The following is a 24541-nucleotide window of genomic DNA, read 5'->3' on the forward strand; positions in this document are numbered from 1 at the left end:
CCCATGATGTTAAAAACTTGCATTTTTATTGACTGAATAAAGAGAACATGTGAGTATTAATATCTGCTAGTAATCATTTGCTTTTGTCAATACCAAATATTTTCCTGTCAAATCATTAAATTTTCACATATGTTTATAAAAAAAAAGTTTGATGCTAGAATTATTGAACTCAAAGTTGCCAATTTACTTAACTTATTCAGAAATTTGCAGATATGGTAATTTTGCTGATCCTCTCAAATTGACCACAATAGGAAAGTATCAGTAGTAGGGGGAAACTAGTCAAATTAACTCAGCCTTCCTTATGCTAACCATAATTATAAAACTATAATTCTAAAGGAAATTTAGATAGATTTTACCTACTTCCAGACTGACAGGACCCTATCAGTGTGTCTACTGAGACACTTCTCCATAAAATCATTAACTACTACATGTTTGGGTAACTGCACCGTTAATTCTCCACACCAAAATTATGTTGAATTCTGTAAAAAAAAATAAAAAAAATAAAAAAAAATTCACCATGTTTTCATTTCATATTACCATATTTATAGTAAAATAAAAGATATAATTAATTTATGTGTAAGGCAACCACACTTTCCCTCACAGAACTATTACATGTATTTCCTTCGGACTTCAATTATGCATGTCTTCCTGTATAGCATTTCTAATTTCCATTAACTCTCTTTTATCACACTGTCTTTAATAGTAATACCCTTCTAATTAAAGGTAAATAACCTGTTGTCTGTGGCTACCTCACTCACATACCTAACCGTGCAACCTCTTTCTCTGTGCCTACAATTGAAGAAAAAAATCACTTATTCTCAACAACTTGGGGGTGCTATTCTTTTTACAGGTGGTTGTGGAATTTGAGTAAGTTAGGGGGACTTGTTGGGTTGACATGTTTTCTTTCACTGTTATACACTGGGTGTAGGGGTTAGCATAACACAACAATCACTTCCATGCAAGTGTGCAAATGTGAGGCAGTTGCAGACGCTTGGATAGTTTAAACTCTCCTTTGCTGTATCAATTCCAGGATTTAAAAACCGCCAGTGGACAGAAGATGCAGGAAGCTCCAAGCTCTGCCAGGGGACAATTCATACGGAAACTGACAGACCAACTCACAGATTCAAGTCGTACAGGGAATCCAGTAGGTAAGAGAGAATACAACTCATTGATATGCTTAATACGTATTCAGCATGTTACTGTCAGGCGATGATCCCTTCAATGAATGGATGGATGGATCCCTTTTTAAAAAAATGATACTTGCCTTGTGTGGTGGTGGGCGATCAGATATCAACATTAAATTGATGACTGGTTAATGAATTATCTTTGGATAAACACCCCTGAGACCACTAAATCAACAAAGACTTGTGTACAAAGCGTACATAACTGTTCTTAACAGCTTGAAGAATAGTTATATATCTTGAGTCTTGATATAATATGACAGCCTAACAAAACAGTTTCGTGTATAAGTTACATTGACACCTCTCTGTGTCAGTCTGTGATGACTCTATGGTGATAAAAATTCATGAACTTGACATTTACAGATAATCTAATTGACACCTCTGATTTTGATTATCAAGTAGACATTATCTAAACATCACTCAGTCTCAACAAATCTCTAGTATACTGAGTTGTACAAGTGATGTCACACTTATAGTAAGTTGTGCTAAGTGATGTCAGAGTACGTTGCACTGTGCGGTGATTTTCAAACGCTGCCATTCCTCCGTAACTGGGCTACCCAGATACAAATTTCTTAGTATAACACTTAGTTTGAATGTACGCAGTGTCAGATTGAGTTAATGGGGTACTGTAATAGGGTCACTGAGTGAAGTACCAACACTAGTCGCAGGCACTGACCTCCGAGATTAAAGCTAAATATGATCGATAATATTGTATCCATTCTAAAATACAACACACATGTTACAAATCATAAAGTGTATGTTGTATATACTTGTGAAATAATAGCCCAGTACTGTGGATTTGACTGAACTGGTTTTAGCCTGCAAATGTCACTGGATACGTTACTACGCTAGTCGTCGATAGGCTAGAAATAATTTGATAAAATTGTAAAATGTTGTAGGGTGTCGACAATTAGACAGACAAGCACAACCATAGTATTTTTATCAAAAAAAAAGAATTAAATAAGTTTACACCTGTTTGATTTGATGAAATTGTAACAGTAAATGTTGCAATGTAGCAACAAATGAAATACAGACATGCACAACTGTAGTATTTCTAATTTTAAATTTAAAAAAAAATAATTATAACATGTTTGATATAGTAAAATTCTAAATGTTACAGTGTCAACAATAAGAAGACAAACACAATTGTAGTATTTTTATCAAAAAAAAATATGAAAATTTAACACCTGTTTGGTTTGATTAAACTGTAAATGTTGCAGTGTGGCAACAAATTAAACAAATGTATGTGCTATCTCACATGCGCTCTTCGTTTTTTAGCCCTTAAAAAAGACTGTATAGTTCAGATATAAGGAATCTAATGAAGGGGACATTTTTTTGCCAGATTTGAACTTGATGTATTTCTTCAAACTGAAATTAGATCGACAAGCTAAACGTAACTGAAGCATTTTTATCAAAAATGACTCAATATTTTAACTTAATATTTTAACAGCTGTTTGAATTGATAAATTTGTAGAAGTTGTAGTAGGTCAACAATTCAAACAGACAAACACAACTGGAGTATTTTTTTTTATCAAAACTAAAACTTATATAATTTAACACCTGTTTGTTTCCCAGGAAAAATAGCACCCATATGTTTGTAAAAAGGTAGATTTGAATAATACCATAGTTTGGTTGTTTTATCAAAGGATATTAAACTAAATATTTAATAGATCGCAAAATATATGTTCCTTGTACAAAGCATATGTTTGACTTCTTAATTGTTGTGATAATTTCGATGTGTGAAATTTCATAGAGACGTGAGAATTATATCGTGAGAATAATTAGACAAATTCAAGTCAATAGTTGTCATGTTTTTAAGACAATTTATTATGTAACAAGTTTGTTATAATCTAAATAAGTATAAAAGTAAATACTAACCATCAGAAGATCCTTGTAGAATGTGTGTTTGTATATAGTTAATGAGGTGCTTATGAAGTGTAATATATTAGTAGTCTGGGGAGTAAATTTTGTGGTCCTGACAGGTCGAACCACTGGATTTGCTGTCCCTGAGTTTAATAGTGAGGTGTTCATGAAGTGGATTAATATGTCAGTGGTCTGGGGAGAAAATTCGGTGGTCCTCACAGGTCGAACCACTGGATTTGCTGTCCCTGTGTTAGTGAGGTGTTCATGAGTGGATTGTTATTTTAGTGGTCTTGGGAAAACATTCTGTGGTCCTGACAGGTGGATCTGTCTCGTCAGTGTATCTCAGTTCAAGTGGTGACATTGAATAGAATAAGGAATGCCGTTTTGTCATTAAAGAATTTGTATAAATCTTAAAGCCAATAACTAGTTGTTATGTTAGTAAAATAAATTTGTAAATTGCCGGAAATAATTGTTATACTTTTCACCAGTGCGGAAAGGAATTTAGTTTAAGTTCACTGTATATACTTAACTTTGGATCAACTTGATGTCAAAAACCATTCATTATTATGCTGTAACTATATAAATTGCTAGGAATAATTGCTAAATTTTTCAATGGTGCGTAAGGAATTTAGTTGAAGTTCACTGTACATATTTAACATCTGATAAACTTCATGTCAAAACCAGTCATTCTTTGATGTAACTAAATAAGTTTAAATTGCTAGGAATAATTGCTAAACTTTCTACCAGTGCGTAACAGTAAAGTAATTTAGTTTAAGTACACTGTACATAAATTTAACTTTTGATAAACTTGAATCTAAAAAACATTCATTATTTTTAAAAATTGTTTCAAGGGTATGAGCTCAAAAAAATTGTTGTGCTGCAAGTGCGAGAGTAGGTACAAATGTCAAATTCCCCTGTACAACGTCGCATCAGTGCAGTAAGGTCGTATCTGCCTAGTATACAATTGCATTGCAGATACGACCTTACTACACTGACACAACGACGACATGTGTTTCTGGTGGTGACACCTACACTTTTAAGTTTCTTGTCAAAACTGTTGGCAAATGCTGAAACAAACTGAAACACTACCATCAAATCAAATTTACTGATAAAATAATATTTAATGGTATCGCATGCAACAATGTACTTCAAGGATTTTTTCTTAGTGTTAGTTTTCTGAATTCAAATTATTCCTGTTTATGATAGCAAATATACTGATATTTCTTAGACATGTTAAACATTCATAACTAAATGTTGTTGATAGACTGGTTTACATGTTATAATAATCACTTCTAGAAACATGTCAGTTTTCTTTGTATTTCTGAAGTCCCTACTTGCAATGTAATAATAGCTATGGGTAATTCAACCGCAAGGTCGTAAAAAGTTAACTAGCTGCCTGTATGTGACAATGGTAACCTTAGTCTATAGAGAGAGTTTTTCAACTTTATGACAATTACAGGAACCCATAAAATCTTCACTGCAATTTATAAACATTACTTTTCTAAAGGATGACCATACATAGGTAAATCTAGTCTAGTTTCTATACAGTATCGTTACCATTTACACCTCCACTCACATAGTCTAGTTCCTATACAGTATCGTTACCATTTACACCTCCACTCACATAGTCTAGTTCCTATACAGTATCGTTACCATTTACACCTCCACTCACATAGTCTAGTTCCTATACAGTATCGTTACCATTTACACCTCCACTCACATAGTCTAGTTCCTATACGGTATCGTTACCATTTACACCTCCATTCACACAGTCTAGTTCCTGTACAGTGTCGTTACCATTTACACCTCCATTCACATAGTCTAGTGCCTATACGGTATTATTACCATTTACACCTTCACTTAGAAATTTCTTGGTCCCTTCGAAATATTTTACTTAGAAATGTATGGTTTCATGAGATATTGACAGATTCTAGTAAGTGTAAAGTTGACTTTTCTAAAAACCATATACAGGGATTGAAGTTCTATTGAGTACTTGTTGACCTTTCGGATGAAAGCCGCCCATTAGTGAAAACATTGAAGTGCTTTTACAGCAATGAATGAAACACATTTTACTGACTCAAAGTACTGAAAACATCAAAACCGAAAGTTTGTGAATAAAAAGTCATTTTACAGTTTGAAAAATGATAAAATTTGTAATGCTCTGAAAAAAAATTCATTTTACTGAAAAAAAAAGTCTAATTCGTAATTATAATGAATTAAAGTCACTTTACTGAAAAAACGTCAAAGTCCTAACTGCTGAAAAAAAAGTGAGATGTTTAAAACAATGAAAGTAATGTATTTATTAAAAAAGAAAAAACTTGAAATTCCCAACCACAAGTTAAGAATTTCTACTGGAAAAAATATCAACTGCTTCAGAGTAAAGAAAAGAAAATTCTTTTTACTGAAACGAAAAACCTCAAAATTCTTGTATTGAAAGAAGTTTTATACATTTTGTTGAAAAATGCGAAACAGCTCAAAGTAGTGAAACATCTGAAAATTGTCAAACTGCTCACAGAAATGAAAAGAATTATCCACAGACAAAAACATCAAATTCCTCAACTGCAATGAAAGAATTCATTCTACTAAGGGAGAGAGAGAAAAACTGAACTGTTGACGAGGGCAATGAAAGAACTCATTTTACTCTAAGTTTCTTCAACTCTGTATGTACGCTTGTTTTTGTATCACCATATAAATCTCATGACTGTATTGCACCCTTGTTTTTGTGTCTGTGTACTCTGATTGTGATAAGAATATTCAAACTGTGAGGTAATTCAAATGATTTCTAAGGATTGCATGGGTGGGGCTACACAATCTCACGTAATTCATCCCCAAACCATTCAACATATTGTTGACAAATTTGTCAGTAATCGGGACCTCTGCAAATAGTCCCTGAGTTCAACTAGAAACAAGAATGGTTTTACTCCCCCCAAACCACAGACCACCAAACAAGTAGCTAAACCCAAACTGAGTGGATCGCCTCGTGATCATTCCAGTCTGTTTTTACTTCAGTGGATGTTTGTTAGTCATGTATTTTTACTGTTCTTTTCAGATGTAAATCTCTCTTTTGACAACATCAATAGATAAAGGTATTGTCATTGTCTGAGTCTTGAATAGCACAAGGACATCCAGTTTGTAATGTTATGTAGACCCTTGTGGTGAAAACAATCACCTTAATTGTCAATTATTTGTGATCTTATCTGTGGTGATAACGTAAACGGGAAGTAACAATCTTCAATGTAAAAGAGAAAGTAATGTCATGTGATAATTATGATGCTGGATAATGTATTCATACAGGGCTGTCTTGTATTACTGATTCTAACTAATTACCATCCATCATGTTGATTGGTAATTATTTGTGATCTTATCTGTGGATAATGCCAAAGGGAAGTAACAATCTTCAGTGTAAAAAAGACACTAATGTACATGATAATTATGTATTCATACACACTGCTCTCAAGTATTTCTGATTCTAACTAATTACCGTCCGTTGACATGTTGATTGGCAATTCATGGAGGTTTAAATGAGAGAGGTTTAAGTGCTTATTGTTTAGTTTGTCATTATGTCAGGTGGGGGAAGACCGGAAACACCTCTAGCCTTCATTTGAATGAATATAGAATCATGCATGCAGACACATAGCGACATAACAATTTATCATATACCGTACGTGTGTTGACTATTTACAATGTGACATTTGTCCTGTGTTACTATCTGAATACGGCACTCACAGCGATACCACATGTACGTATGAACAGAAGTAATATTGGGTTAATAATCTCATATTATGATTTATCATAAACCTTGTGCTGATAGTTTTTGTAATGTGACACTTGTTTGAAAACTTATGTCACTCTGCTAAAACAGAACCCACAGTGATACGACCAGTATAAATGAAGAGGTGATATCGGGTAATAATATTATATTATGGTATGCAATAGACTGTACCAGCTAAGGATTGTGGTACTAATTAAAAAGTTTATAAAGTATTTCCATTTTTTTTACCTAATTACAGATAATTATGTTAATTAATATCTAATCTAGTTTGTATAAATGCCAGTGATAAAATGAGGTACTAATTAGTGACACTGACTTAAAAGTAAGTGTTTCTAAAGTACGTCCATTTCTGTACCAGCCAATGATTATTGTGGCATTGACTCAAGTCCATGTTTCTATAGTATGTCCATTTCTAGCTAATTAATAATGCATGTACCAGCTAAGGATAGTTGAAAGTTAGTGTGTCTAAAGTATTTCCATGTCTAACTAATCAATTTTACCATTTACTATGATAATTGCCAAGTACTTGTCATTAACATCTAGTGTGTTGAGACACACAATTGGAGGTAGGAAGTCCTCCCTACCGTGGAGTCCTTCCTACCACGGAGTCCTTCCTACCACGGAGTCCTTCCTACCATGAAGTCCTTCCTACCACGGAGTCCTTTCTACCCTGAAGTCCTTCCTACCACGGAGTCCTTTCTACCCTGAAGTCCTTCCTACCACGGAGTCCTTTCTACCCTGAAGTCCTTCCTACCACGGAGTCCTTTCTACCCTGAAGTCCTTCCTACCACGTAGTCCTTCCAACCGTGGAGTCCTCCCTACCCTGAAGTCCTTCCTACCATGGAGTCATTCCTACCGTGGAGTCCTTCCTACCATGAAGTATTCCTTTTTCTAGTTAATTACAGATAATTACCTTTAATAATTGTTATTACTTTTGATCAAGTTTGATTTAATATTTACCAACATTTAGAAACTGACACAGCCAGTCACAACATATACCAACATTTAGAAACTGACATGGCCATGCAGTCAAAATATTTACCAACGTTTAGATACTTATTGCCAGCTTCTTATTGCATTCATAGCCAGTATTGTCATTAAGTTTAACATGACCAATGTAGTCCCCATAGTGCAATAACTACAACCACAACTCCACAACAAAACCAATTATACCCTGTATTACCGCTAACATCAATGTTATTCCTGAGACCCAGATAGCAAACAACAAGTCTAAACTCAGAATCAGCCAAGAAAAACATTCAATTTTCAATAGTGTTGATGTACCCAGCCACAAAAATGTCAATTGTTATACCTATAGTATTTTTTAAAGGACTGTTCGTGTGTACTCCAGTGGAAGAAATACCACAAGACGTCTTAAATGTTTAATTCTTTGGTTCCCAATGTATGGATAGACCTTCAAGTTTGAACTTTGACCTGATGTCGAGTCACACTGTATATTAATCCTTCACCTGTGAAGTCCTCACAACACTCACACCAACCCTACAGTCCCACTTGTCATTATATATTCATTGATTTTTATCTTTCATTCAAAAAAAAGGAGACACAAAAAGCACAGGTTTATAGGCTCCTATAGGGCAACCCAACAAAATATGATGACTTTATAAGTTATAGGGCAACCTCACAAAATACAGTGACCCTACAGGGCAACCCTACAAAATATGGTGACTCCACAGGGCAACCCAACACAATATGTTGACCCAACAGTTACCCTACAAAATATGATGACCCTATAGAGCAACCCTACAAAATACGGAGACCCTATAGGGTTTTGGACATTTTCCCTAGAGGACAACCCTACTGGTATCCAACATATAATGTACAAGTGTTCAATCAAACTATATTCATGGATGGTTTTGTCTTTTAATATACAACATGTGATTTCAAATCTGCTGTGATGGGTACAGACGATGCAGCCCTGAGGAGTTATAGCGTGGAATCCATTCTGACAATAGACTAGACTAGACTATTTCCCTTGTGTACTTGACTCCAGGCTGTATATACTGGATGATGGTGAATCACAGTCAGTGAGTGACAGGTAGATGACATCCCTGTGTGTCTTATGTCAAATGACAATTCATAGTCCATGAATTTTAAGAGTTGGTTTTATTTGAAATAGGTTGTTTTCAAAGTTGATAAAGAGTAGAGATTTGGTAACTTTTATCCCATTAAAGGTGTCGTATTCTCTTAAAATGTACATAAGGTTGTTGAGTGCTATAAACTGTACACCCAGTATACCTTCAAAGGTTAAACTAAGTCAACTCTTCAGCATTTATATTTCAATAAAATCTGTCACTTAAATTCTTAACTTTGTATATTATACAAGTGATAACACCCAAGTAAAGAGATGCCACTGTGTGCTACACTGGTTTGTTAATGTAGTGTTCATATTAAGTGTAAAATAATCTGCTCACTAGTGGGAAGGTATTTGTTTATACACAAATAACTACAAATTGAACAAGAACAGGTTTAATATTAACCAAACATATTGTTTACTGTAGAACTATTACAGAAAATTATTAATATCTGTATTTTCTTTTGTATGGTACATGTTTTATTTTTGTTGTCAGCATCTTTTGTAAGGACAGGGTTGCTATGGAAACCAAGTTAAATCAAATGAAATGATGAGGATAACTTAAAATCAATTTCTAAATAATTTTTTTTCAAAAAATAAATAAAACTCACCTTGAGTAATGAAACTCAAATAGAAAAAGTTTATCAATAAACTCATCTCAATATGTACAATAAATAAAGTTGCTTGAATTTCCAGCTTCAAAGATTTCTACTTCAGTGGGCTTCCGTACAGACAATTAACTTTTTGCCCTAAATTTGTATGTTCTTACTTTGGCAGTAATTGTTCATATCAAATGTCAAGATCAGCCATACATGTTAGAATTCACAGTGTTGACAAATACTTTGACCAGCACCCTAATTGTTAAACTTTGAAATGACCTCGATATCAGGTCAACCCTTGTGTTTGTAGAGGTCAACAGATAATGGACATGACAGATTGTGATAAATTATTTTAAATTAATTTTCAAATGTAGTATTTATTAAAAAGAATGAAACATTTAGTAACTGTTTGAATATTTTAAAGTTATTGACGAATGGCAGAGATTGGTTGTAAATTAAGAGTTTGTTTCTTCGAGAAAGTTTCTGAATCAGGTTTTTTTTCACAAAGTGTGATGTGTTAGTGTATGTCAAGATCAATGGTAGTGTGGAATTTACATTGTTAATGAAACCAATGATCCGTATGTGATTAGTTGAACCTCAGACTAATGGAATAACTGGTCATCCGTGGCATTCATGTACATATAGGAGGGAGGGGGTATTGCTGATTGCCTAAATTCAAGTTCAGTAGTGGGCCAAGACACTTAGTAGTTGGTAGTGATCGAGGCTTGAATACAGGCTAGTCCATGTGAGGGGGGGGGGGGGGGGGGGAGGGGGGAGATAAACACTATGTGTAGTATCACAAGACAGTTTATGTTCACACTTGCCCATCCCAAATTTAGACCACCATGTATAACTTGGCTAATTTGCTTAATGTCACTTCATTTGGGAAGAATCTGTCATATGTAAATTTCTGTAAGAAACAGAGCTTCCTGTGACTGTTTATACCAGCTAGACTCTCTTTAACTCTTACAAGTAGCAATTGGAGCGTGAGGGATGCGTGAATGGGAAGATGTATTGAGGACTGGAAATCTAAAAGTTTGTTCAGTGTACATGCATACAATTATCATAGAGCCATCCTCCCTAGAAATTTAAGTATTGATAGAAACTGAGAATTCTATGCCATGTGAATATATATGTTTTACATCTTTACAGTGTTGTGTGATGGCCCATACTAATTTATCATGTCTCACACAAAATGTTGGTCTGAAATGTCAAGATCAATCACACTTTGGAATTGACATTGTTAACCAAGCCATTGATCTCCTGTACTTTGATGTTTGTTCAACTTCAGTGACCCCATTACCAGGTCAACCATTCTGCCCCAACTATCAAGTCAACCCTGATATTTATGGAGAAGGGGAGGGATAGTTAAAATAGTAGGCACACTGCAAAGCACTGATTTATGGAAAGGAAAGGATTATAGTTGAAACAAGGCACTGATTTTAACTGATGGAGGAAGGGATAGTTGAAACTGTATGTGTATGAGATATAGGTTAATAGGTACACTGCAGGTATTAGTGAAGTAGGTCAAAGTATTCAAGTCCAAGGGCACCAACTGTATCAGAATTATGCGGGATCACAGTCCTTCTATCACATACAGGGACTGTGGCAGGATATAGGGTGAATCTGCATCATCAGAGTTGGAGGACAACAAATTTGGATGCAGCGTTATGAGTAATAGTAATTTGTATTGGTTACTATGCAATAGCCAGCGTGATGTCAACGTAACCTGGTTCTGTACTTTGAACTATCGGTAAAAACTCAAATGAAAACTGGATGGTCTCAACAAACTCAACTCAACGGATTTCCAAAAGTTAGCTTTGACCCAATAAACAGAGGAACTTAGTGAAATGATAAAAGGGAGCTGAGTCCTCCAAACCAAAGCTGTTGTCATACCACATACCCAAAATAAGACCCTTTCTCATATCAACTGCATCACACAAAATAGGTACAAGACAGGTCTATGATACATGCAGACAGATCCCATGTAATGTGACACAACTAAAATATGATAAAATTGTTTTTCAGGAATGAAATCTTACGTATAATAATTGTAAGCATAATTTTTAACATATAGAAACCTTCTGAGCTAAAATTAAAGCAAAATCTACTGGTTCAGTTTGGCAACTTTTTCCAAAATCTTCCAGTCCAGAAAATTACCCTTTCCCATACCTCATTAGCACAGAAAAATCACCTCTTTCCAGCAGACCCTCCCCGTATTGTCATCTATCATGTGAAATACTGCTTGCACCAAGTAAACTGTCTAGAAAGTGGCTATCCATTGAAAATAATTGAATAGTTACCCATCTACTAATTGATAGTGTTTGAATTGTAACTTTCTGCAAGTAACAATGTAATCGGTGATCTAGTTACCTGGTTGGAGGCTATATTTCAATCTTTAACATGTGTACCTTTTGTCCCAATCACTCTGGTATTTCTAGTGTTTCAGTTCTGTCCTATACATATGCAATGTTTTGTTAAGTGTAATGTGTAGGTGAAATCTAACTGAGATAGTTTCCAGGTACTTTTCCAGTAAAGAGTAGTGTGTAGGTGAAATCTAACTGGAGGCCAACTTTACCAGTTAAGGGTGGTGTGTAGGTGAATCTAACAAAGAATTTATAGTCTCCAGGTACCTTACCAGTTAAGGGTAGCGTGTATGTGAAATCTAACTGAGATAGTCTTCAGGTACCTTGCCAGTTTAGGGTAGCGTGTATGTGAAATCTAATGGAGAGAGTCTCCCGATACTTTAACCACTTTCAAAAAGTGAAATTTAATTGGTTTAATACTCTCTGACAATTGTGTATAGTACTTCAACTAGAATGACCAAGTAAAGTATCATATGCGAAATGGTGTGTCTAGTAATTATCAGTACCATAATGTCTATATACCATTCCATACCAAATAGTGTGTTCAGTGGTCTAAGTGTGTTCAGGGACTAAGTTAGTATTGAATGCAGTGTTGTGACACACTTTAAACATTAATTACAATGTATTATAATATCCCATGTAATCACCAGGTTATTCCATACCAAACAATGTGTTGGTCTGTAGGGAATAAGTTAGTATTGAATACAGTGTTGTGACACTCTCCTAACTAAGTAAGGTATCGTATGACAAATAATGGTGTATCTGTTATCAATACAGATTGACCCCAATAATCACTAGAACCCATTCTATACCAAATGATAAGTTGGTCTGTAGGGACTAAGTTACTGAATGCAATGTTGTGACACACTTCCACCTTTAATTACAATGTATATTAAAATCTAGTCAATAATATATTGACTCTAAAATGCCAGGCTATAAAAGATTTAGTATACCTTTCAACAGATAATCCTACAAACAGCCTTGCAATAAAAGTTTGGTAGGTACACAACGTCTTGCTACAATAATGCAGCCATCCATACAAAGTCTTTGTATTCCAGGACTTCGTCAGTATTGTTCGTACAGAGTATTGTCACTCCATCAAAAAACCCTTTTCCTTTGCTTGTAAATTGTCCTACCTATAGACACACACATGTTGTATTGTTCTTGTCAGCCTTTGAAAGTCGAATCCTTTTCATACGGAGACTCCTCTTTTCAAAGTTACGAGTTGGCCTTCTGGGTTATTGTTCAGTGGAAGTCATGGTAGTGTTACATCCTTGGGACTGCCCAGTACCTTTGTCATCATGCCCCCTCCCCTCCTCCCCTCGTCCTTGAGTTTCTGAATTAATTATAGATCCAAATAACGATAATCAGGGATAACGACAGATAAGTTCAAATTTCCCTTTCAGCTTATTTCCTGTATTCATATTACACTTCTCATTCTGTAGCATTGAGGTGTGTTTATGCCCTGCAGTGATTTCTTAATGAGGTTTTATAATGTCAGCGAAATACAGCAGATTCTAGCTAAGTTTCTTCTGATGCAGCTCGTTAAGTAAAATTGCAACCTACTACAGCGGCAGCTGAGGTTTCGGCTCATTCAGACAGACACAAACTAAAACTATTGTTTGTTTGATATGATAGTTTACACAAATGGGTGTTAGCAGTGCCTCTGGTGTGCGGATATAACCACAAGGTTTAATCAAGAGAGAGTGTGTGGTCACTTGAGAAACACTAGTTATCAGAAAATCAAATACCACCCTACTGAGAGTATGACTAAAACCAATGTCTATTCATTAGCAACAATAGTATCATTAAGCCTGTCCATACTACAAAATCTAATCTGGATCCAATTTGATTTACTCGTATCTAATTCAAATTAACTGATCAGGATCGTAGCCTTCTCTGAGTGGTGGTTTTCAATCCGGATCAAAGTAATTCGTATAAGATTGTGATCAGTTAGACCTGGTGTGGACTTGAGTGAATTAGTCTGACAATAAGTAATCCGAATCGAAGCTAGTACATGTGTGGAGAGGTATGCTAATATAATTCAAATCGAATCCATCTTTCAATTTTTTAGTGTAGATGGAGAGTGGATTAAATGCGGATTAAAGTGATCTGGATCAGTTTAGTTCAGATTGGATCCAGTTCAGATATGGACAAGGCTATTAATAAAGCAAAACTTTGATTGCAACTATCATAAAAAAACTTTACTGGAATGTTATACTAACAGTCAGCAGATGTTAAACTGGCAAAAGTATTGACATTAGATAGTCCCAAAAAATTATTAAAGTCGCCAGTGTTTCGAGGGACGACTTTTTTGTTGTTGCAAAAAGCAGAAGTAAGATGAACCATGTGTATTTACTTGACAAGTGTCAACTAGGAATTCTAAAGGCCATCTCATATCACCTTACAATGTACATCATACCAGTCAATATTGTGAGCATACATGTACTTGGGTATACATGACGTACTTCAACACTCAAAGAGTCTGTTTTACAAGTATACCTCAATACAAAACAAAAAATGTGAACCTCGTTGTAAATATACATACAGCCTGACAGAATCACTGATAATGTTAGACAAATCTGAACCATAGTGTTTCTAAAATCATGACTTTCCATAGCCTAGTATCGGAATGAAATTCAGGTTATATTCTGAAGATTGAAATATTTCCAATGCACAGATCTAGAGAGAATCTTATTTTCTTCATTGTATTTTAATTTTTACACTCCTGGCCTTTCATTTCATTTCAAAAAAAAAAAACCCACTGCAAATGCAAGACTTAGTGTAAATACTTCTGAGTGCCCATACTTTCACTCATTTGGCATGGGATTCTGTTATTATTACATATGGTTATCCAAAACAAGAAAATTTCCATAAAAATCATACTATGCGAGAAACCAGTGTACCCTCATTTGCATATCATTTGCATGCAGGTATGCACTGCTAGTACAAGTACCACTTGTATGCATTGACAGTGCAAGTAATCTCTAGTACATATATTATATACTTGGTCGTGATAGATTTTTTTACCTCACAAAAATTGTTGTTAGTATTTTTAGCGATTGATCCCTCCTTGAGTACATGTCTCTATCTGTAAGGAATGCGTATGTGTAAAGTTGGAATTGTACAGGTTAATATCACCATGGATACGTAAACTGAATTAAAAGACTGCTGCAATGATTGAGGGGTGACATCAATTCTTGTTCCTGCAAACGCAGCAAATTCGCATGCTACAACTAGGGTATGATTGAAATGCCACAGTTTCCAGCCACTCGAGGTATTTGCAATCAAATCTTGACCTCTTGTACATCACTTGTAGAAAGACGCCCAAGTACCGTGATTGTATTTTGTAAACGTTTTTTTTAGTAATTATAGCATTAAAAGTTCACAAACTGAATTTAAATATTTTTTTGTCAAAAAGTAAAATCTTGATAACAGTATAGACTAATGTTGTTATGTTGATGCATTCCTTCGAAGTCATTAAAAAAATTGTCTCTAGGCGTTGTCAGTAATAGCACAATTTAATGTATGTTGATAGATTAATGAAGGGATTTCCTCAACATTTTAATTGACAGGTTATCACTGAATGGTTTCAGTAATTATACCTAAATATCAGATTTTAGTGCAGCAGTGATAGTAAGCAATGGATGAAAAGTGCTTACTGATATCAATATACTACAAAAATTACCCCTACAACCCCACCCTCCCCCACCTCACCCCACCCGAAAAAAACAACAACATATGAATTCATCAGCTTGTATCTCGTATAGTAAAATATTTATACCATGACGCATCTCAAATGATGAATGACCCCCCCCCCCCCCATTCACTATCGTCACGGTGACCTAGTCATCAGTGACCATATTAACGTCACCGAGGACAGATTTGGTGCTGTCCCAGAAGTAGGAGATAAGCCTATATCTCTCTTGACCACAGACCTCCTTGTACTATTGTATGCTATTATTTGACGTAGGATAGCTCTGTATAGTGGTAGTCAATGAATGAAGGATATGTTAGTCGGCTGGTGGGTGTATTGTTACTTTGGTTTCAGTCCAGTGCGTATAAATACTGTGATTGTATGTAAGGTAAAGATCTTGACACTTGCTTTGATAAATGTTGTTGTTTGGGGGTTTGAAAGATATCAACATTGTGTAGGACGGGGTTTTGATGAAGTAGAGTGTCATGTCGTGTCAACGGAGATTTGTTTTTCGATTGGTTGGGTTGTTTAATACCGGTATATACTTGGTGATGATGTTAAGCCAAGTCGGATGTGGTGTTTAGATTGGTTGGGTCAGTGTTACCGATATGTACTTGGTTATGACGTTAGCCAAGTCGGATGTGGTGTTTAGATTGGTTGGGTCAATGTTACCAGTACATACTTGGTGATGATGTTAAGCCAAGTCAGATGTGGTGTTTAGATTGGTTGAGTCAATGTTACCGATATGTACTTGGTTATGACGTTAAGCCAAGTCAGATCTGATGTTCAGATTGGTTGGGTCTATGGTACCGATACATACTTGGTGAAGACGTTAAGCCGAATCAGATATGGTGTTTGGGTTGGTTGGGTCAATGTTACCGGTACATACTTTAATTGTGACAATGTTAAGCCTGTGTCAGACTAGATCTGATGTTAAGATTGGCTGGGTCAATCTTACTGGTATGTACTTGGTTACGATGTTAAGCTGAGTCAGATCTTGTGTTTGGATTAGCTGGGTCTTTACTAGTACTTGATGACAACCTCAAGTACTCTCGACTGACAGACTGATTAGCACGTATGCCATTTGGAAGTAGGGCAATAGTACAGATTGTGATTTCAGTGTGTACATTATACTATGATATCCACGATGTAGAAGGGTGCACTAGGTGTTGATAATATAAACAGTTCTTTAAAATGTGTATGTTTTGAGTTAGTGCTGAAAACATTTTCTGAGGTGAAGATTACAATTTCTGTGGGTACGATACAATGAACACTTCTAGTTTCAATTGTGTTTTATTTGAAGTATCATAGCTGGATTATAGATGAACATACTTCGGACCTGGACCTTTTTTGCTTTGCTAAAGACATATTTTTGCCTATTTTGCTAGAAAACAAAAACGCAAAAATAAGTAGTGACTAAAATGCTTTCTTGTATATATATAAACACAATGTAACAGTCTGGAATTAGTAAAAAATTTGTCTTTGAGAACTAGCTGAAAACTGTAAAAAAAATTCTAGTAGTGGAAATATGTAGGTTTTCACTGTAGTTTTACAACCATACAGTGATTCCAATCGAAGTATGAATGGTGAAGTACTGCAACATATTGATACATTACAGAACTTGCCCTGATGTATTGATGTAGATTTAGCTATAGTAGTCACAACATTGTCTACTCAGTGGCAAAGTTGAATAACACAGTTTACTTTGATTAAACACCACTAAAAAGGCAAAGTAAAGTCTGTCATCACGGCTAGACGTAATTCTAAATTAGTTATTGGCTCAGACTGTTTTGTTGTACTATGTACACTAGTCATGGATGTCATTGCCATTGTACACAGTGACAGTAACATCAATGAAGTAGTCAAGTAATTGAAGCTAATTAGAAAGATTGAATTTTTTCAAATTGAGTTTTGATATATTTTTGACATTTTCATGGAAGAAAAACTAACAAAAATAGCAACAAGTAATGTCAAGTTACAGTAAGAGAGTTTTTGAAAATTAAACAAAACGAGAAACTATTTTATTTATTGCTGCAATGTTTTGCTTGTAACTAAAGTTGAGGAGAGGAAAATAACTGACTAACAAGACTGGTATTTATACGCTACCAAAGATCAATGTTATTAATTAATAAAATTTACAGTGAGTTCATTTTGGCCATGTTGATGATACTATTAGAAATACTTTGAATTTTATAGGGGAATATTTTGTGGAATGCTTTTGGTATGTAATAATGATGGTACACATTTTTCAAGTGCCTTCCATAGTGACTACCACGATTTATATAGAACTGTTATGTACAGTATATTTTATTAACCCCGGTACAGACCTATATAAGCACAATCACCCTATCTTAATTCCTCAACTCCCTGTGGAGAGCAATTACTAATTTACGGCTTCAGTATTAGCATTTTGATAAATCCTTCACATAATGTCTATCCTACCAGGTCCCCATGTATACAGCTAGGTTGACTGGAACACAGTTGTGGTTCAGCTCTTACCCAAGGACGTTAACCATTATAAAAGAAATAACAGTAGCGATTGACTTTAACCAGCATTTCGCAAATTCAGATCCCACTTCTGTATCTAATTTGAGGCTTTAATTGAAAAAAAAAATTCATTCCCTTGCCCCAGATAAATGGATTGAACTACTAGGTATATATTGACTTATACAAAGGTGACATTCATTATGAGAGTGAAAGAATCTAGCTGGTAATATTCACTTCTTGTATGAAACACAATATACACAAGAATAGGACACAACAATATAATGTCGAACAAGTGAATTGAAAACATATTTGTATGATTACAGGGTCAAAGGGCAAGCAGAATGAAGACTCCCTAAGTGAAGGTATATTATCACTTGATATTAAGCATGCTGCATGTCTTAATTGTTACTGTATCCCCTATATAAATTGCATGGTCATATTTTGTTACCAGAAAATTACATTAAAGTTGCCATATGGATGAGGATTTGGTATTTATTTTGGATTTTTAATTTATAAAACAATTTTGTCGTGGCTTCTTGAAAAATCAATGTGAAACAACATAGACCAAGTCCTTGTTTGTATTAACTCAATAAATTGTAAAACATTATCAAATGTGTAAAATGTTTGTTATTGTATGTACAATAAGGAACTTTTTAGACACTTCTTTAGCTTTTGCAATGTATAAAGTTACAAACACAGACTTTATCTGTGTTGTTTCACAGTTAATTTAAGTAGGAAGCCATGATAAAATTGTTTTATAAATTAAAAATCCAAAAATAAATACCCAATCCTCATCCATATAGTAACTTTAATATTAACAATATATATCAGCGTCAAAATTAAACTGGGTATTCAGTGACAAATAATTGGCATTTCTTTTTATCAAAGTTATGTTATATGATATTATGTAATAAAAAATATCAGATCCCAGTTTGAACACTTTGCCATGCAAATTTTGAATCTTTTTATAATTGTAACTGCATGAACTGCCACCCTACAGAAGTTGACAGTCTGAACAGTTCCCTGGAATGTAGGAAAACTAAAATGTGTTCAGAATGTTAATTACATGTTTACTGCTCTCCTGTTATATCAAGTGTTATGCTTTTATGTTGGCAGTTTGAAAACACTGCCGGAGTGTATGTGATTCTCCACAATGAACACTTTGTATGTGTTGAAAATGTTAACTATGTGTTTACTGCCCTCGTGTGTTGTAACGGGTATTATGCCTTCATATATTGCGGGTGACTTCGCCTCAATGAAATCACATATCAAAGGAACACTCTACAGATATCATTTCTAGATCTGCTCCATGTCAACATGGTTGTATTTACATATACATGTAGAACATTCAACTCTGGACATTCCTACCCACAGGCACTTGTGGAACATGTAATGAAAATTTAATGTTGGGTGTTCCTGCCCACAGGCACTCATAGAATATTTAACATTGTGGAGCGTGTAGGACATTCAACCCTAAATGTTGCTACCCACAGACACTTGTGGTGCACTTGATGTTGCGGAACACATACAAAAAAACAACAACTCCGGGTGTTGCCACCCACAGACGCTTGTGGAACATTTATATTGTCGAACATACAGGAAATTCAACTTTTGGTGTATTCCTGTTCACAGGCACTTGTGGAACTTTTTAACGTGTACAACATACAGGACATTTAACCCTGATAGTTCTTACCCACAGGCACTTGTGGAACTTTTTAACATTTAGGACATGTAGGAATTCAACCCTCATTGTCTTTACCACAGGGACATGTGGAACATTTAACATTAATGAAGCTATAGAACATTCAACTCTAAATGTTCGTACACTGTGGAACATACATTGAATACATAACTCTGAATATTCTAACCCACAGGGGCTTGTGGAACATTTAACATTAATGAACATTCAACTCTAAATGTTCCTACATTGTGGAACTGATACTGAATCCATACTCTGAGTATTTTAAGCCACAGGGGCTTGTGGAGTGAAAATACTCAAGTCATGTACATTTATGCACCCATGTACAGTTATATTTGCTTAATGTTTGTTCTTGTCTGTACACACTAGTTACAATGTCAAAAAAAATTCTAAAAAAATTTCTTTTTTTTCTCAACAGGGAAAACAGTAGAAAGGACTATTCTAGACTCATCCTCGGATAATACATTCCTGGAAAAAGTTAAAATACAACGTCGGTTGAGTCACGTCCATAAATTACAGACACAGAGAGAAAGGTTACAAGATGAAAGGTCACAGCTAAATAAAATGTTATCAGATCTCAGAGCTCACAAGTCAGAATTAAAGTAAGTTGTCTTATCAGATCTCAGAGCTTGAAGTAAAAACAAAAGTATTAGTTGTTTTGCCCTCATGGGGGCGCTGTTTGAAAGATGAAGTAATTTTGATGTGATGTTGACGTCTACAGTTGAAAGTGTACTCTGTTCAAATTGACACCCACATTTGAGGAAAGTACTTAATTGTTATAAAGGTATTCAAGAATGGTGTCTTTCCATGAAAAGATTTTAATTCTAACATTTCACTCACAGGAAGCTGCCTTCTCAAGTTTAAAAAGCAATCAAATGAACATTGACAATAGATAATAAACACAGGAAAATATGAGTAAGTTATTTTTCTCTCAGCTCATGAGGGCGCTCTTTCAAAACTTGGCAGTTTTCATCTCTAACCAAAATGCATTATCCTGTGAGCATAGACTAGTCAGTAAGAGTTATTTTGAATTCTGAAAATATAATTATTTTGACCAAAAAAATATACAAATAACTGCAAAGAAAAAAATTAGTTCATGTAAGTTAAAATTAAAATTATGATACATTAACAAAATTTGATTAATTATTATAAACCTAGATAGTTTCGCCACTAGAAAATTTTGCAATTTTACGGTCTTCGGCAAGTTCTCAAAGACTAATTTTTACTAATGACCAGACTGGTAGATCGTGTTCATGTACTAGAATGCATTTAGTCACTTCTTGTTTTTGCTAGCAAAGTAAGCGAAAATAAGTCTTTAGCAAAAATTTCCAAATTTACAGTATGTCTAGATTGTAAGTAAGATGCATCATGTCGCTCTACCATGATTGGCCTTCTCTCTCTCTCGATGTGTGAGGGCGCCCTGTCATGGCATACCTTACAGACTACAGTATGTCATAATTGTTTTTTTACAGAGAAAAGAAACTAATGTGCCGAGACGACTCAGAGAGGAGAAAAATAGACAATAACACGAAGGACGTTGATTTAGAAATCCAACAAATAGAAGAAGAAGCACAACAAGTAAACACACAATTTGACAAGTTATCGGACCAACTAGAAGACGCTGAAGAAGGTGTGGCTATTTGTAGAGAAAATTTACATGGTGAAGATGACAATGATGATTTATTTTATGACTGCCAGGTAAGGAAAAAAAATTGTGTGTTTCCAATAACATGCCCCATCAGATACCAAGTATTGGGACATGGTAATTGAGAATATTTAATTTAGTGTATCATTAGAAATACCAAATATGGCACCACAAAATACCAAATATGGAAGGATAATTACCAAATATGGTAGTTGAAAATGTTCAATATATTACAATTAAGAATACCAAATATAGGAGTACAGAATACCAAATATGGAAGGACAGAGTACCAAATATGGTGATACAGGATACCTAATATGGTACATGGTACAGCATACCAAATATGGCGATACAGAATACCTAATGTGGTGGTATAGAATTCCAAATATGGTGGTATAGAATACCAAATATGGAAGTGCAAATACCAAATATGGTAGTCACTAATGCTTCTGCTCACAGCTAGATCTCAGAATGATGTCTCAACACAAGCAAACTTTATCCCTCAATCTACAGACTGTTTCCCTGTTCACACAATTCTGTTTATATGTAGATGTTCTTTAACCCGTAGGATTCAAGTCCAGATTCAACAAGACAAAACAATGTAGGAGATAGAAGCTCATCCAGTTCATCCAAACCTGGAAGAAATGCAGTACTGAAACAAGCAAAGGTAGGTATATGGTTAGAAATCAGATGAAATTATAGGTCTATGGTGGATTAGAATTTAACCTACACAAACTGCAACTTGACCATGATTTTTCGATCAAACAACTAACAAAACTGAAAATCACTAAAAATTATTAAAACTATACCAGTAATTAATATATATGTGCCTATTAGAGATCTATTTTATCTGTGAGGACTAGTGAAAGGTTGAAATTGTGATTCCATTAGAGTGCTGATTTTTGGGTCCGGACTCAAAAATCAATTTGATTTGCTGTATGCATCATACTGTGTGTACTGCTATACAAATATGTCTACCTACAGGTGATTCAATATCTTGAATTCAGTACTTGTTCAAGGTGCTGGTGTAGGTGTTACGTTATTATACTTAAAAAAAAAAAGTGTCAAAAAATGTTCCAGTTACGTGAAGCTCATGCAGCTGTGAAAACCAACCAGATATTAGGCAAAGAGATCGAGTTATAGAAAAAAGTGGTCTTGAACAAAAGAATGCTCCGCTTTGATTCTTCTGGCTTCACTGATTGAATAGTAGTTTGTGAGAACTTGGAAATGAATTTTGGGTGTATAGCAATTTACCTCATGCTAGAATGTCAAAATAGAACAAGGTTGTCTTCTTCTCTTGTGCACCTATATTAGTAATGCATGTGAAGCACATGAAGCGGAAGTTATGGTGTCGACCAAGAAATTAAACATTCATTATTTTTATGATGCGCCCAGGCAGTAATATTCTATTTCAGGTATCGAGAATTCAGTTATATTAAGGAAAATGACTAGTTTGATAATGTTAATCCAATATACCAACATTTATTGATCAAACATTCTTTTTTCTGTTCATTTTCAGATGTGGGAGTCCATGTCGTCACAATAATCCTGATTTTCTATATTTTATCATTATTTAATACTTGCTGACTAAATGAAGACACACAAGTGTGTACAGGCAGAGTGGTGTGTTTGGTTGATACAGTATAACATATCCATAACATACAACAAAGTCCAGCTATGGAAGCTAAACAGAAAGAAACAATGTTTTGGTCACATGCAGTTAGTTAGATTCACTGGCTATCACTGAATTTGTGACAGCTTCACTGATTGGCTCAGGTGAATTTATAAGCGATTCACTGATTGGCCTAAAGTGAATTTATAAAAGGTTCATTCTTTGCCTCAATGGATGTAGAAGAGGTTCACTGATTGGCTACAAGTGAATTCTATTTTTGTAAGAGTTTTACTGATTGGCTTAAAATGTACATTGTATATGTAAAAGGATCACTGATTTGTCAAACATGAATTTCATAATGTCACCTTGTGTCCATGCTGCCAAGTTTGTTTTTTAGTCAAATATGCCAACAGTGTATGTTCATAAATTTAAATTTCATTTTGCACCAAGAAATACTAATACCACATAGATGGAATGTTTCCACACATAAGTGTTTATCACTGTAATGCTAAAAGTGATTCTTCAGAGGGTCATGAAAGAAAAACGTTCCAACCATAATGTTTAGTGTACAGTCATGTATTGCATAATGGCTTTCTATCAGGAATCAGTGGAGTAACAAATTACAGGAGAAAGAATGATGCATTGGTGTTTTACTTGTGAGATATGATATTTTACACACACAGACACACAGACACACACACACACACACACACACACACACACACACAACTTCAAGTGTACAATATATGAAGAATTATGGAGGTGCAGTGCACAGTTGAGATGTAGATGTAGAAATGTTATCATGTTGAGTCCAAACATAGACCCCACATGAATTTCGTGTTGGGTCTATGCTCCAAGTGTAAGGTTTTTAGCAGAAGCGTGTTTCTACTGCACTGTAAAAGAATAGTTGTCATTTCAGTGTGATTGGGTAAATGATCCTGATGTGTTTATTGTGTCTCTGTTCCTGTTAGTCTAGAGTTGCAATGTGTCTATCTGTGTGTTATAAACAATGAACACCACAACAACTTCATTTCTCCTGTATAGAGTCAACGAATGTCATGTCGTCGTGTCTGTTAAACGTGTCAAATCTCTACGTCAAAACAATTTTTTGGAATGTTGTAGAGTTATGTAATTATTTCCACAATTGTGTCTTCTATTCTCCTCTTAGTCACTTTCAAATCAATCAATTTTTACTGAGGATTTTTTAATCCCAAGCCAATAGTCGCACTTTTTAAATCAAAATCTTGAATTTTAATCAGTCTAATATGTAAATTTTCTCAAACACATGTAATTTTATAACTTTCTTTTTTTTTTTTAAATGTTTCACGATCATGGTTTTAAAAAATATGTTTATTCAAAGTTGCAATGAATACTAAAGTTTGATTCTATAAGAGTTTTTATAGAAAATTAATTGTAGATTTTGTCTGACACTCTCTCTGCTCAACTCTTTGTTTTAAGATTATTTTTTCTCACGCCAAATGATTCTGTAGAATCATCTAAGGAAAGGTTTACTATAAATAACTAAAAA

At 34.7% G+C, this 24541-nt stretch overlaps 1 protein-coding gene across 1 annotated transcript; it reads left to right on the forward strand.

Moving 5' to 3' along the window:
* The first annotated feature begins 940 nt into the window (after positions 1 to 940).
* Positions 941 to 23021, forward strand: LOC144451870 (uncharacterized). Its single transcript, XM_078142785.1, has 6 exons — positions 941 to 1148; positions 18381 to 18419; positions 20175 to 20358; positions 21229 to 21454; positions 21970 to 22068; positions 22921 to 23021. The coding sequence occupies exons 1-6, from the start codon at positions 1058 to 1060 to the stop codon at positions 22945 to 22947; spliced, it is 666 nt and encodes a 221-aa protein (XP_077998911.1). The 5' UTR covers positions 941 to 1057; the 3' UTR covers positions 22948 to 23021.
* Positions 23022 to 24541: the final 1520 nt, after the last annotated feature.

Source organism: Glandiceps talaboti, chromosome 21 (assembly GCF_964340395.1).
Source record: "Glandiceps talaboti chromosome 21, keGlaTala1.1, whole genome shotgun sequence".
Classification (NCBI taxonomy): Eukaryota; Metazoa; Hemichordata; class Enteropneusta; family Spengelidae; genus Glandiceps; species Glandiceps talaboti.

What these genes read in the sequence shown, in the direction of transcription:
- LOC144451870 (XM_078142785.1), top strand. Translation starts at nt 1,058, where the DNA reads ATGCAGGAAGCTCCAAGCTCTGCCAGGGGACAATTCATACGGAAACTG. An exon ending in TGAAGACTCCCTAAGTGAAG is followed by an intron (nt 18,420 to 20,174) that starts GTATATTATCAC and finishes TTTTCTCAACAG; the next exon opens with GGAAAACAGTAGAAAGGACT. An exon ending in GCTCACAAGTCAGAATTAAA is followed by an intron (nt 20,359 to 21,228) that starts GTAAGTTGTCTT and finishes GTTTTTTTACAG; the next exon opens with AGAAAAGAAACTAATGTGCC.